Source organism: Dryobates pubescens, chromosome 17 (genome assembly GCF_014839835.1).
Source record: "Dryobates pubescens isolate bDryPub1 chromosome 17, bDryPub1.pri, whole genome shotgun sequence".
Taxonomy (NCBI): Eukaryota; Metazoa; Chordata; class Aves; order Piciformes; family Picidae; genus Dryobates; species Dryobates pubescens.
The window spans coordinates 12,472,417-12,488,099 of NC_071628.1; the positions used below are offsets into that span (position 1 = coordinate 12,472,417).

Sequence of the window (15,683 nt, forward strand, 5' to 3'; positions counted from 1 at the left end):
AAAAAAAAACTCTTGCAGATTTCAGAAATGTAGAAGAAATTTTGTAGGGTCACTTCTTCTGTAACTGCAAGTACTCCTTTTTAAAGCTGAAAGTATGGTATCACGGTGCATAAAGCAGTGTCACACAGTCATTGTTACAGCAGAAGGAAAAATATGTGTACTGAGCAGTTAACCCCCAAAATAATGAAAAAGCTTAATTAGTTACATGTCTATCATATACATGTAAGACTGTGCTACACTCAGTGTTCTAGGAGAGGTTTTTAAGTGGTATTTGTGTAATTAAATAGAATAAAAGTGACTTTTCATCTGAAGGATAGCTATGTCCCTTAGAAAATGATTTTGCTCTGGAGTTGTCAAAGCAAGTGATTTTAAATTATTTTTTCTCCTAACATTTAAACAGATTTAAGTAAAAGGTAGTATGTTGCAGGAGTAGCACAATGCTGCATCTCAAATAAGCATCTCTCCTTCACCAATACATATTTTTTACCAGTAGGTGCATCTAAACTAATTGCAAAATATGGATATAAATTGAACTTAATTTTTAAGCAAGGGCAAAGTTATTTCCTTCATAAAATCTGCAGATAACGTTTACTAAAGCACATTGTTCCTGTTTTGTTTCCTTGCAGAGCTGTGATATGTAACATAGCTTTTACTTTGAAAATTCCACTGCTATCTGATGATGTGAAATTGAACTTTAAAAATTGCATGGTAATTGGAACCCTTATCTACAGGTCCAGAGACTTTAATTTGGATAGCCACTCTTACAAGGTGTTACTTTCCATGGGGACTGTGACAGCTATTTCAGCATGTTTCCTTTCTCAGCTATTTCCTACCACCCTTGTTGTGTGCAGGAACTACCCTCTTCTAGAGGGCAAAAGAAAACTGTGTGTAAACTTAGTATCACTTAACAGAAAGAGTCCTCATGACTTTGTCTGTTGTAACTGATGTAACCTTTCCCATTCCAGCTATGCCTTGTCCAGAGGCATGCTTGGGTCTTTGAAGAAGGAAATGGGAATGGTGCAGTACATTTTGTCCTATTTATTTAGTTCCCTTGTTTTATCTTTTTGTTATGACAGACTAACTGTAGTAGGGCTAGTCCAACTAGTGATGGACTATTAGTTTGAATAGTGAGGGCTAGCAATGTGGTTTTAGGCCAAAAAGCCCCATCTACCTCTAATAAATTGTTGTATGTTTTGGCAGATTTTAGTTCTTGCTCATGCATGCAGTGCCTTAGTATCTGTGCTGTAGGCACACAGCGAAGGTTTACATAATCCCTAAGGGATTCTGCGCCTGAGTTCTCATAATTTGTAAACTGGAAGACGAGGATTTTCTGTGGGGAAATACAGAGGAGCTGTGTTGTCAGACAACTGCAGCAAAACTGCTAATAGTTGCTGTAGCCTACTTAGTCCCTGGTAGATCTGGCTGTGATGTCACTTCTGCCTTCTCAGGAAAAGTGAACAAGCAGCTGAAGGAAGAGAGTCAATGATTTGGGGTTTTTTTATTACTTCTTTTCCCTAGTAGCACAGCTGCACTGCATTTTGTTCAAGATGTGCTAAGCCTTACTGCATTCTTTAATCTCAATTCCAATCATTATGTTTCTGCAGTTCTCATTAATTGTCAGAGCCACATTTTCCACAAGTTTTTGGATATTTTTGATACATCTTTTTTTTTTTGCTGCTGGACCAAGGCAAAACTGGCACCTTAGCTAGCACCAGTAACACTGCAAAAAAAACCCCACAACCAAACAAAACCAAAACCAACAAAATATTTTAATGGCTATTGTAATCCTGCATAAGATTACAACAAATTAAGCTGTGTACTTACAAACACTTCTTGCAAGTTGCTAGCACTTTGTGCATTAAAGCTGAACATCAAGCAGATGAAATCCAGGAGGATGTGGATGCTGCATGCATTTTAGAAGTTTTTTACTATTCTTTATCAAACATACTTTGGAGGAATGCATTCTCATCTCTTCTCACTCCATCTCTAATGGATTGGATATGAAACTATGTAGTGAGGATTTAATTTTCCTTTCATTTTCAATATGCTTAGAAATATATTGAATAAAAAAATAAAATGGACAAAAGATTAGGCAGCTGGAATGTACCTGCCAGAATAATATAAAGATGGTATTTGAATTGTAGTCTGTAAATAAACACTGGTTTTTTGTAATTACACAGAAGTCAGCTGTGAAACAGTATGTCTTTATTTTAAGATTGTATTTTCACATTTACTTTTTGAGGTGGTAAATTAATTTACTTGAGCAGGAACTATATATATATGAAGAGTAAAATGGCATCACTCTTGGCAGCACCCCTTGTGTTCTCTAAAATATAGCACTTGCTTGAACTAAATCATATGTAGATGTTAATATTGACATTAAAATTAGGGTGTGCTTTACTGTTTTCAAAGTGCAAAAGATATTTTTTTAGAATGAGGTTAGAGAACTAGGTAAAATACCATGTTACAGCCAGTCATAGTTAAGTGTTAATTAAGATATTGACAGAAAGGATTATCTGCCGCCTTAAACGCTGCTAAATCTGTAGATTGAAAATTGCGTCTGCATCACAATAATTGCATGTTTAGCACTGAATTTTAGGTGTAATAACTAAGCATTACAGCAAGAGTAAAGGCTTAATCCCTTTCTGGCCATCTTACAAAGAGTTGCAAGGCAGGATCTTGTCCTGGTTGGCTCTACTGCCTCTTTGGAACTGCTCAGTGGGAGTGCTGGGCTCACTCTGGGTGCTGCCAGGTAGTACTCACATGGTGGCATCAGAATTGTGATTCTCAGATCTGTGGACTAGTTCCCAGCTCACCTTCCCACTTTGGTTGTTGTGTGTTCCCTGTTGTGTCTGCCCTTGGCTGTTTGTGCAGGGTGCTCTGTGTCTAATCATCAGACACAAATGTTATTTGCCAAGATACAGTTTGCTTTCTGTACTTGTCCTTTGTGGTAATTATGCTGACGATTTTAGTCCCAGTCCGGTAAAACTGACATTTTGGAGTCAGCTTCATTCCTGTGCCTCTTCCACTTGCTTGCTGTGGTAACCTGAAAACCTGCTGGCACTGGCACTGTTGGGCTGTACTACCATGGAGCTCCATCCCAGCCTGCTTCATCCTTGGGGGTGGAGAACAGTGTTACTGAGCTACCCTTATTTCATCCTCCCATGCCAGGGTGATTTAAGCTTATACATATGTTTAGCTTTCAATGTAAGAAGCTGCCTTGATTTCTGTGAGATCTGCTTAATCCCATGTCCTTACATGTTTTGTAGGACTTTATACCCACTAGATGTAAATAGAGCCTATATAAGTAGGGAGTGTGAGGAGCCATGTGTATGCTGTTAAATTTGTTTGTAATCTTGTGGGTTTAATTCTGAATACAGTCATTACTGAGTGCCTTTCCATACTGCTGAGGTATTTTTGTGTCGACCTAGATTCTTTGTTTGGTGCCCTCCATTTTATTCAGGAGGACATCTCCATTATCCAGCAGATGTAGAAATAAACCCAACTTACTAGCCAATTGCAGTCAGATTCTGCTATGCTCAAGCATCATTTTTTCTTCCAAGCTGTTCACTTACTCCGTGTTGCAATAATAAAGAAAAAAGGGTAGCAGTAACTGTTTACAAACTGTGAGATTTGAGAACTGGACCCTCAAAACCAGCTACTGCAGTTACCAGTGTGTTCAAACTGAACAGGGTTTAATCTTTTCTTTTTTAAATTTTTGAGTTCTCTTACACAACACTCGATCAAGATGATGGTGATGTAACCAGATACCCTGGCACAGTTGTGATAGCTGTGGATAGAGGATCTAACATAACTGGTTCCAAGTGCTTTGGTATGTTTTTCTTTTGATGATAACAGAATTAAATTTTATGGGACACTTGAGTTCTTTTCACCTGAGTGACCACTTGGGTCACCCAGCATGACTTTCTGTATTATGTATATTGTATAGACTTATGTAGATCTGATGTCTATTCAATCACTGCCCAATTTAGATCTTAGAACGTCTTGTTACTGTTGTTTAAGTATGCATAACAGCCCTTTCAAGTGTGACCTTTCTGTTGGTATGTATTTTGGGAACAAAAGAAGGATTTCATAATGAACAGCCTTGCCATAATGAGTCATTATTTTTTTTTAAATACAGCAACTCTCTTAAACAAATGTCATAATATATATGCCATGGTCAGCACCGATTTGGACAAATTAAGCTGCATTCCACACTAAAATGCTGGTGTGCTAATACAAGAAGACAATTGTTGTAGTTATTTCAGTGGGATTTTTTCACTGTTTTCTGTCCACTCGGGCAAGTTCTCCCACATTACTTGGAGTTTAAAAGGTTTTATATAATTCAACCTAATTTTCCACAAATAAGCAACGGACATTCAACTATTGGGAATAAAATACATTTCACTCAGTACAGATTTGTTGTTTGATTTACAGAGATTAAGTTTAGGTGGCTTATTTTATATTTCATAATCATTTATCTGTAGATTTACATCTCATTATAGTTCATCAATGACTGATGAAATGCTGTTCCATTGCATCAGCTGAAAGCTCTTGATAGAACCTGCTTAATCCTCAGTTTTACTTTCATGACTTCTTGTGTTGAAATAACAAATGTCATTGTGTAAAAGCCCCTGGGAACATCATAACACCAAATTAATCTGTGTTGCTACCTTGAAATGGTTTCATAGGGTTACAAACGCTTGTTTCAGTTCTGCTTACCCTTTAATCTAGTCAAGAAAAGTGCTGGGATAAGGAAAGTGCATATATAGTACACAACTACAGCTTCTCCAGTTAAGGTAAGGTTTATCAATTACAGTGCTGCAGCAGCTCTTCTGTCCCCAGTGAAGTTAACAGAAACACCAGTTAAACTTAATGGGGTTTGTAACTTCACCCTCTCCCTTTCCCATATGATCCATGGGACCTATGATTTGGATAGCAGCAACCCCATGAAAACTTGTCATAGACTATAAGAGATGTTGCAGACAGAGCTAGAAGTTACACTTCATGGTGATCTGCTGATGTGGATGGACTAGCAGAAACAGCAGAGATGTCTGCACAAGTTCTCTGTCATGCTCACAAAATGAGATCTTGCTGTGCAATCTAATAGCCATCTTCATAATGCATTATATACAAAGTTTAACGGTGAAAAGCAACTCTTATGACTATACAAAGGGATCATGTGATTTTTTTTACAAAGTAGAAAAAATTACTACATATCATTATAAACAGAAATCTGTAAAGATTTAACAAGTAGAAAATAAATGTTAGGTAGATCTAGCAACAGAGCGCTGTAGAAACATTTTTGGTAGTACCATCTCTGTCCAATTCAGATACAGGCTTGCTTCCTTTTCCCCTTGGTCATTTATTCCTCACAAGTGTCTCTATCAAGCAGAAACCTGCTTCTTGTGTTAATGTATTTCATAAATGTGTTTTACCTGGAGGTGCTCAAGAGTCTGCTCTAGACTATCCTTTTCACATCTCTTTTACAAAGGTACTCGACTTAACTTCTTCTTCTCCCCTGCCATGTTCTAAGAATGTTGATAAAATATTATCAGCCAAGTTGTAAATATACTGCGCTTGACTTCCATTAAACCCCAGGCGACAGATACGTTACCACACTTGAAATGCACAAATGTGCGTATCTGGGAACATACACTGGGCTGCATCACTGACTTCTACACTCGTTCCCTGTCTTCCACAGTCCCAGGGGTGGTCTCAGAGACTGCTGGCATTACTCATGATAATTAAGGACAAGTTAAAAACAGAGCAGCAACATACAGTTGTGCCAACACCCATGTTTGAGAACTTCCTTCTTCAAATGCTAGGGACCTAGTCACGACACGAGCTGATGGGAGGTCAGCTGCAGGGGCTGGGCCTGGGGCACTAAGGGACTGTTCCAGCCGGGGGCGCAGACCGAGGACAGCGGCGGGGACCTGCCTGTGATCTGCTTCACAGCCCAGCGGTGCGCTCAAGACACTTGTGCGACATTTTTAGATTTCTGCGTCTAAATAAATCACAGACCTCGGGTTTTTTGTTGCTTTTGGTTGTTTTTTTTCTTCCCTGTTTCCACGTTCCAGATAATTTCAAGGACGCCTCCGGCCCGCGGGTCCCCCGAGACCGCCTCCGAGGAGACCGGGCCACGCCGTGCACCTGCTGCCCGCGCACAGGCAGAAGCGCCACGAGCAGAGGCCCCTTGGATTGGGTGAATGACGCGACCCTGCTCCCCGTTTATCTGAAGAGTTCCCTAACAACGGTTTAAGTCACAGCCTCCCTTGTTTTCGGGTGGTCGGAACGCTAGCCGGGCAGACGCCGGGGAAGGACCGCCTGCCGTTGGGCGCAGGCATTCGCTGCGGCGTGGGCCCGCCCGGCTTCCGTCCCAGACGGTCCCGCCCCGCCGCCCTCGCTCCGCCGCCGCTCCCTTTCCCCTCCCCGCCCCCGGCCGTGGCGTAGCCGGGCTCCGTTTCCGTGATAGCTGCGTGCGAGGGCCGCGTCGCTCCGGGTGTGTGCGAGACCTCGTCAGGAGAAGCGTGCGCTATGGGGGAGGCAGTCTCCACTCTGCGCCGTCTTGATTAGAGCCGCCGCCCAGTCCAGCTGGAGCCATGGACAAAGCCGACAAGGTGCGAGGGGCGGGTCAGCGCTGAGGAGACCGTAAACAGTGGCGGCGGGAGGGGTCTGCGACGCGCGGTGAGGGAGCGAGGGGTGAGAGCGGCTGGGAGGGGAAGAGAGGAGAGAGGAGCCGAGCCGAGTGCTGCTGAGTGCTGCTCCGCGCAGGGCAGCGGTGGTGGCTCCGCTCTGCTAGACCCGTGTCTGTCAGGCCCGGCCCATCAGGCAGCGGCCGAGCGGAGCGGCAGGGTGCGGCCCGCGGCCTGTGAGGCCGGCGGTGTCGTAGGGTGGGACGACGGGGACCTGTCGTGACGGGGAGCTCCTATACGTTCCCGCCAAAGAAGGGCTCTCAGGAGGTTTTGGATGAGGCGTTTTCAAGGCTGGAAGCGGGAGCTGGGCGTGTGTTTGCGGGGTGTACCGCGTCCGCCGTCCTTCCTCCTCCTGTGCGGGAAGCTGGGCGCTGGCTCCTGCGAGAGACGTTCAGCCCAGCTTCGGCTTGCTCTCTCTCTGGGAGAGCTGGAAAGCTGTGAGCGTCCCCCCTTGCATTCGCAAAGGGATGTAAAGCTCCGTTTTGGCCTTCTCTGTTCTGTTCCTGCAGGCTTTGTTTCGAGCTTGGGGAGTAATTGCATTTAGTGACACTTAATGTAAGCTTGCCTGGTTACTTGAAGAGAATTCTACAGGTTTCATGGGAACTTTGCAGCGTGAGAGATTTGTCACTCTTGTTGAAATACTGTAAATATCGGGTTTAAGTTGAAGCTTTCAGTGTTAGGAAAGCCGACGTTCTCAGCTGGTGTGTGGGAAGAGTTGAGTGTAGCTGATTAATTCTAAATATTACCTTTTCTTTTCTTTTCATTTTTTTTCCCCGTAGCTTGGCCTTGTCAAGATAATTGGTTTGCATTATTCTTGAAAGCCCTTCACACTGTAGGTGTGGGGAAGCTTAGGCTAGGGCTTAAGAGTTCATATGATTTGTTACATATGTGTAATAAAATATTTCATCATCAGGAGGTAGCTGTACATGACATCTGAAATAAATGTTGACATCTGTAACAAGCTCATTTTACTTCTAATCCTTGGTTGCAGCAGAGTGTGTTGGTAGTCATGAATTCTTGCTTTTTTTAGTTGTTTTGGTTTTTTTTTGTTTAGGTGTTTTTTTAGTTTTGTGGCTTCAGCTGTGGCAAAGAAGACAGTAATAATGCACTCTGTAAAGATATATTGCTTTTATTTTTGTATATATGTCTAAGGAAGTTAGTGAACAGTGTATATTACTACTGTGTCGCTCCCATTGTCTTTGTCACACCAGAAAGCCTAGTAAGAAAATTATTTGAGATTCACCTTTTTCATGTTTCATTATTTGCCTTTGTGTAGAAAAACTTGTCTTATTCTCTAAATCTTGCATTAAAATCCTGGGGAGCGGTGTGAGGTTTTCTTAAACTCTTTTGGTTCATCTGTAATTAGTACTGAAGTACACTTGTGAAACACTCATTCCCTGTTGTTAGAGCTCTTCATTACTGGAAGTTCGCACACATGCTCCTATCAAACCATTCTCTCTTTATTTGTTGGAAATAGCTCATGAAAACTGAGAATCATTGTAGTTTTCAGTGTTGATTCTCTCTCTGACTACTTCAACTCAGTATGGTGTTTCAGCTTGGAGGTGCAGTTTAGCTCTTAGAAGCAGGAGCTGTATCTTGTTTATTCTTTTTGCAGCATATCTAGTCCTGTTGGTTCCTTATCCGCTCGTAAGGCTTCTAGGCAGACAAATAATTAATACCTGATGAGTCTCTAAAATGATGCAACTATCTCGTTCCTTTTGTCTTCTCATTATACGGTAGTATCTTGATTAGGAGCTCCCTGAGTGCTTTGGGTTTGAGCCTTTTGTGCTATAAGAATTGAATGTAATCTCTTCTGCCAGTGTGTTTGGTAAGGTTGCATCAGGTCTGGGTACTGTTCCATCTTTTTATTTGGGTTCCTTTCTGTACCTGTGTTTCATGGCACCTGATAAATGAGTATTAAAGCCTGCAGATATGTGTTAGCAGTACTTAACCTCTTCTCCTCTTTGCCCCAGAATATTTTCTGTTTCAGTATGGTAAGTGTACATACTGATAGGAGTAACTGATGTGGAATTAGCACAGTGTTCCTACTCCCTTGTAATCTGTGTTTCAAGTGTAGTGTTTCAAGAGTGAATGGGGATCACAAATGCTTTTGATGGAGAATGTGTCTGAACAGAGTTTTGTGATGCTGACTCAGGAAGTGGATAGGATAAGTTGTGCACCAAGAGCATTTGGACACGTGAATGATAGAGGTGTCACTTGTAGATTGTCCTTGAGGGTTCTGTTATTGTGGTATGACTTTTGTTATTAACATCTGCTCATTTTGGAAGCTCTCACATAGAAGAGAATGTAATGAAGCTGTTAAAAAAAAAAATATTTTATGATAGGACATGCTGTGATTTTTTGCAGTGGGTGTGAGAACTCACTTCTATGTATGCCAGAGCTGAAACTGTTCTCATTTTAAAGTTCATGGTATCAGCAGTTAAGTGGGGGTTGTTTTCTTATGGGAGATAAAACTCAGCACATGACTTCTGGTGCGCTTTCTGTTGAAGCTGATTGTGGTAAAAAACTTAGAAGAAACAACTTTCTCTCTCAAAAATATCGCTCTGCTTTGATTTTTCTAAGTATTACACCTATATCTTGCCCTACAATTAAGATGATTGGTTCCATTAGTGCACTTGAGAAATCATGTGAAGTTGCAAAATCAGTGACCTGTGTTTTGTGTTAGTATTGCTTAAAAACATACTGTTCTGCTTGCCTCTGCTATTCTTGACCATTCAACAGTTGACTGGATAATATGCTTACCATAGAAGCTGATCCTAATCAGTGTTTTGTGCCCTATATCCTATCCAATTTCCTTTGCTGTTCCTTTGGTGGGCAGATCGTTCAGCTGAGACAGAATTCAAGTCAGTTTTCCCATACTATGTTTTGCACATTACTGTCTCTTAAATCTCAAAAGGGCAGAAGAATTTAAGGTTTGTGAGAGTTGTGTTGTGTTACTACATAATGTTCTCCAGTGAATTTAAATGTTAACTGATGTGATATATGAACATCTTTTTGATCATATTTATCATTAACTTGTTTGTGAAGATGGAATTTGACTTGCATGACTGGTTTGTATTAATGCTTTCAGTGCCTAGGCTACAGAACACTCAAACTTCACTGCTTCACATTGAAGGGAGTGCAAGTTAAGTTTGTGTGTACTATGAAGTACTGTAAACTAGTAAGTGAGGAGGGATCCCATTGGTAGCTTTTTTTAATCTTTGGTCAAGATGTGTAAAATGTAAACATTTTTTTCACCTTTTTTTATTGAGAGTGAGAGAGAATTGTGGTTGTGGGTTTAAACATGCCAGCTTGTCATTCTGTGTCACCTGCTCAGTTTCTACATATCTAAACATTTGTTACATTCTGAGCATGGTACTTCATACTGTGAAAAGGAAGAGAATTATCCATGTTTCCCTTATTATGAGCTGAGGAAAAAGGGAAAGGCTTAACTTCATAGTGTATTTGTTGTAAGTGTTGCATTGAAATTACTATGTTTAATCTAAGCAGGGAGGAAAAAGTTCTGTGCTTCATTTTAATGGCCTGCTGCTGGTGTTTCCAGTTGGACTGCATATTTACCATTCCTGAAGTATCTGCCACTTACAAGCAACTAATTATAGAAACAATGACTACCATATTTGTAAAGTTTCTCTTAAAATAGATGAAATGTGACCTGTCTTACTACTAACATTACTTTTAAGTGATGAAATCCAGAATGTAGAAGCAGGGTGGGTGGGGGTTTTTTTGAGCTATGTTTTATCGCAGATTTGTGATGAGACTTCTTGTTTCCAGACTCTGAGACAGTAAACCAGCTGATTTTATTATAGCCCTCTGAAATGTCACATCTGTGTCTGTTTTTTCACTCTGTAAATGCTAAGATTGATAACCAAGTGTTCTAAGAACACAAGCTAACAGAGACCCTATTTAATGCAGCATGCTGAATAACAATAAGCTACAGTGAACAAAAACTTTTCTAAGATTAAACATACAGTGCTATAACTATAGGACAAAGTTTACCATTCTGTTCCTGCTTGTGTCATCTTCTGCCTTTGCAGCTGGTGATGACTACAGTAGCTTTTATATAGGAAACAAAGGATCACTTCAGTATATATGCTGTCTTGAAAGAGTTGTAATTGTTGGACTGAAATATGTAATGAGCTACTGAAAAACATTTTGTAAATTGAAACTAGGGATATCTACAAAAGAGACTTCTGTATAAATCTTGGTTGCTTTTGAAGGCGTGTGCTTCCATTTATAGGCAACTGATTGAAGATCTGATATTTCAGCATGATTTATATTTAGAACTGAGTTGGTTATCAAAGGTCAATTTCAATAAAGGTTTGTTCACTTTATGATGTGAAAGGTTGAATAAACATGAAAAAGTTGCACTCTAAAATTAAGTTTGGTCTTGCAGTATTGGCAGTATTTGCCTTTAGGTTGCCTGGTCAAAAGCATGTATTACTTTTTGTTGACCGTTTATAGTCCGACCCTACTTTGATTTTAGTGGCAAAGTGCTAGTGTTTTAGTGGATATAGGCTGGAATAAATCTCAAAACTGTAGGAGCAATGGGAATATGAATTAGTATAATATTTTATAAGGATTAGGAAGAGTACAGGAACCTTCTCTCCAATTCTTTAGTATTTGACAAATATTTCTTGTCAAATTATTTTGATTTATCCTTGGTAAAAATCTTGTGGCGTGATCAGTTCTGCTAGTTCTGTTCATCTGCACTTGTCATTCTATTTGTATTTGCTTCTGATATCTAATGCTATTTTTAAAAGGATCTCCTCTCTTATTCTGGAGTTCAGTTATTGGTTGCATTTTCCACTGAGTCTCGACTATGTCATGTGGTACTTACAAACAAAAAACACAACCCAAAAAAAAGCCAAATATAAATGCCCTCCCCCCACCAAAAAAACCAACCCCAAAAAAACCCCAACAGCACACAAAAACAAGCAAACAACAAACCAACCAAAAAAACCACCCAGAAACAAAACAACCACCCCCCCCATGGTAAACTGGTTTATTTGGCCAGAGAAGCACAAAGACAACCTGTTAAGTCTGAGCTGCTTGTTCAGCTCAATGAGAAGCTAACATCACCTATACTTACTACTAAATTGGTGGTTATTTTCTCTGACCTTTTTTTTCTCCACTTTCTCATGTTGAGCTAATATTATTTGTGTTGTTCTGGCAACATGCTGGGAGACCTAAAGTGCCATTTATTAAAAAGAGGAATTCCATTGCTTGCCCTTATTGCTAGCTGAGTAAACAACAGTCCAATGAAAAAAATTGGCTTGGATAACTTTGGGCAAATTACTTGGCATTGCTGTTGTTTCCCTTGTGTCAGATGAAACCACTAGCCATCTGTGAAATGTACTGAGATATCTGGATAATCTCATGGGGGAGTTAATTCTGTCTTCGTTTTTGTTTGGTTGGTAGATGGATCTGACTTAATACATTTGTTTCCCTCTTTTGCTTAAGTGAAGTTTACTGCCCTCATCCGAAGACGTGTACTGTGTGAAAAGGAACTTGCAAGTATTTTAGAGACTGGTAAAATGCTATAAGGAAGTAACATGTTGAATACAATTTCTAGTTGATGACACACTTGAGCTGTCTTTCTGTTTACCCTGAAATGGAAATGGCATCTTCTCTAATGAGATGTATTAGTTGTGCTAAGGTTTGCTTGTATTATGCTTGTAGAATGACTGTGAAACACCTGCTATAAGGCTTTTAAGTTTTCAATTGCTATCTGGTAAGATGGGACACACATTTGTGCAGTGTTTAGAGGTGGAGGTTTCCGAGTTCTTTTTGCTGAGACAAGTTTCTTTGAAGCGTTAAGAGAACCTCCACAAACCAACCAAACCTGTAGGTAGAGATTAAATGTCACATGACAATGTTGTTTAAGGTATAATGCATGTTAAAGATTTCTGAAATGCAGCTTTAATTCCTTTAAATAACAGACATCATCTAAGTTCTGTCGGCGAAAAAGGAAATTAACGTTCAAATACGCCTATATGTGTTTATGATTACAGGATATGCTGTGTCTTTATTTTACCACTATGGGTAACCTAATTATGTTATGAGCTGTACAGAAAGTGGTAATTAAATATATCAGCCAATTCCTCTGACATAGTTAATCACTACCTGTCTAAGAGACTGGACAACAGGAAAGGAAGCATTAAAGTTGCCCTTCTACCTTGGGCATCTCCTAGAAACATTGAGAAAATAATTCAAATGAAACTTTCCTCAACTGGTCAAATGACGTGGTAACAGTTTGCTTGCTTGCTTGTTTATTTTAAAATAAATTATAAAAAACAACCCCAAACCCTAAAATAGATGTAATATTTTTTTCTCTAAAGAATTAGGAAAAAAAAAATATAATTATCTAACACACTTGGGTGGAAAAGTAAGGTAGGGATTATCTTTCCAAACTGACAAATACTTTGCTGTGACAGCCTTGCTGATGGGAATCATTCAGCTCCGGTTTGATCCATTATATATTGAGGTTCTTTTTCATACTTGACATGAAATTAGAGATCAGTCTAGATCAGTCTAATAGTCATAATGAATGATGATATAGTCCAATAATACAAATAATTGCCATTCAGGAATTTTTCTTATTATTGCCACATCAGTCTCCTAAGATAATAAAGGGATAAGAGCAAAGTGCCAGACAGGAAAGACATTTAAAACAGGGAATCTTGTTCCAACATGAATCACAAATAAATTGTTTTGACTGTTTCTGATCCGGTACTAGAGTGGTTTATAATTAGCATCTTGGCTGAAGTTGATATTGCATGTTGCTGGGAGATAATGACCAGCAGGTTAGGAGTAGCTGTGTGGAAGTTTTCAGTGCTTCTTTAGAAATAGCATATTTGTAAAGCACTCTTCCTAATTTTACTGTTGAATTTTCTATGGATGTGAGCCTTGTTCTGTTCCTTTTAACATTTATACCATCCAGTTTTGTAGGCCAGCCCACAACTGAATCTGTTCTTAAGCAGGAATTTTTGCCTGGCAATCTTGAAACAGCATGAAAAAGGCAAGTTCTCAGGGAGGGATTTCAGTGTCAGTTTTTCTGTTATTACGTGATTACTCTACATAAGCATTTGACTTAATTTTTTTCAGTAGTGTTTATCCTCATGGTGCTGTCTGAGGAGAACGTCTCTGTTTTGCAGAGGGTAGGTGGGTCAGCTGGCAGCTGAGAGATGTGCCTGAGGTCACAGTTGAAGCTCTGGCTAGAGTAGGGTGCTGAATTTATGTTGCACAAGTTTGGTGCTGTGGCTGCAGCAGCAGCATCACAGCTTTTAAAATTTCAGGTATTGACAAGGAATTGGCATAGAAGGAAGAGAAGGCAGTGAGGCTGGTGAGAGGCCTCAAGCACAAGCCCTGTGAGGAGAGGCTGGGGGAGTTGGGATTCTTCAGCCTGGAGAGGAGGAAGCTCAGGGGAGACCTTTCTGCTCTCTACACTGCCTGAAGGGAGGTTGTAGACAGGTGGGGGTTGGTCTCTTCTCTGAGGCAACCAATGGCAGAACAAGAGGACACAGTCTCAAACTGTACCAGGGGAAGTTTAGGCTTGAGGTAAGGAGAAAATTCTTCACAGAGTTGTTAGCCATTGGAATGGGCTGCCCAGGGAGGTGGTGGAGTCACCGTCCCTGGAGGTTTTCAAAAAGGGATTGGATGTGGCACTTGAAGCCATGGTTCAGTAGTCATGAGGTGTTGGGTGACAGGTTGGACTTGATGATCTCTGAGGTCTTTTCCAACCTTACTGATTCTATAATTCTCTCAATGCTTATTCACTGCCTGATCAAGAAATACATCTAATTAATATGGAGGTGATTGTTCCACTGTATTGCAGATGCAGTTTTGCAGCAGGTAGTGATACTTGGTGTTTATAGCCATAAGCATTTTCAGAGCAGTCATTTGTAACCACTTTGACAAGCTTAGTGTATCATCACTTGCTAAGACAGACTTTTTTCCCCCCCCTCACTACCCTAGTTTTATTTCTGTCCTTCAAATTTTAGAAATTTGTGTTCCTCTTGCAATTGCTGTTAAAACTTCAGATCATTCATATGACAGTATTGTCTGTAAATGACTGATGGTCTTACTAAATTAGTGAATCAAAGCAGAGTGTTGTTTTGATGATGGAGACGTTCCTACTTTTCCAGCACGCTTTGAAAAATCCAAAGACAGAAGTTTTTCAAGATACAGTTGAAAATAATCCTGGACTCTCTACTTCAGTTTTTGCTTTTCTTCCACACCCATTTTGTATTTTTTTTAATTCACAGCTCAGTTATAAACAAGCTCTGGCCTTGATCACTGTGGCTTGCAGAATGACCAGCCATCAAATGTATTAAGGATGTAACTTTGATCTCAAGTTAATAATTGCAGACATCCTGCAGACAGCATTTTGCTCAGAAAGCTTCCTCCTGTGTTTATGAAATTTGTGAGGTGCACAGTATTTGGAAAAAGCAAGCAATGTTTAAATAGAAATTATTTGGTGAACTTGTGTTTACAGAAACAGCTAACAGTTTAAATTTGAGCTAACACAGCATAAAATCTCATGAAAGAAGTATGAGCAAATTTGATAATGGAAAGGTGAAAATAAAAACAGGCAGCCAATTTATGTATAAGATGACTTTTTGTAGGTGGAGTTAGATTCTACTTGTACAAGTCATCCAAATAGCTGTTACAGAATGACTGTAGTTACTTAGTTTGAATGTCATATTTGGAGTTGAGAAGAATGCTAAATTTTAATTTTCTAAATTGGCAGGGAATTCTAATACTAAAATCATAAGTAATGTGCATTGAAAGTAATTCTGTTATGAAAACATAATGTATCAGTTGCTCATAGTTACGATTTAAGGGTGAATATAATACCTTGTAAAAGTTCCCTAGCTTTCATACGTCTCAACTGGTGGTTGGTTTTTTGGGGGGTTTTTTCCTCTTTTTCTCTTCTCTTTAGAAGAGTACCTGATAGCCAAGTGCTTA

General features: G+C 39.9%; 1 protein-coding gene across 1 annotated transcript in view; it reads left to right on the top strand.

Annotated features, from left to right (window-relative positions):
• The first annotated feature begins 6,433 nt into the window (after positions 1 to 6,433).
• The window catches only part of SECISBP2L (SECIS binding protein 2 like), a 28,910-nt gene continuing 19,660 nt past the window's right edge, over positions 6,434 to 15,683 (top strand). Inside the window, exon 1 of the mRNA XM_009897254.2 lies at positions 6,434 to 6,620. Coding sequence (XP_009895556.2) covers positions 6,603 to 6,620 — 18 coding nt within the window. The 5' untranslated portion in view covers positions 6,434 to 6,602. The remainder of the gene's footprint in view (positions 6,621 to 15,683) is intronic.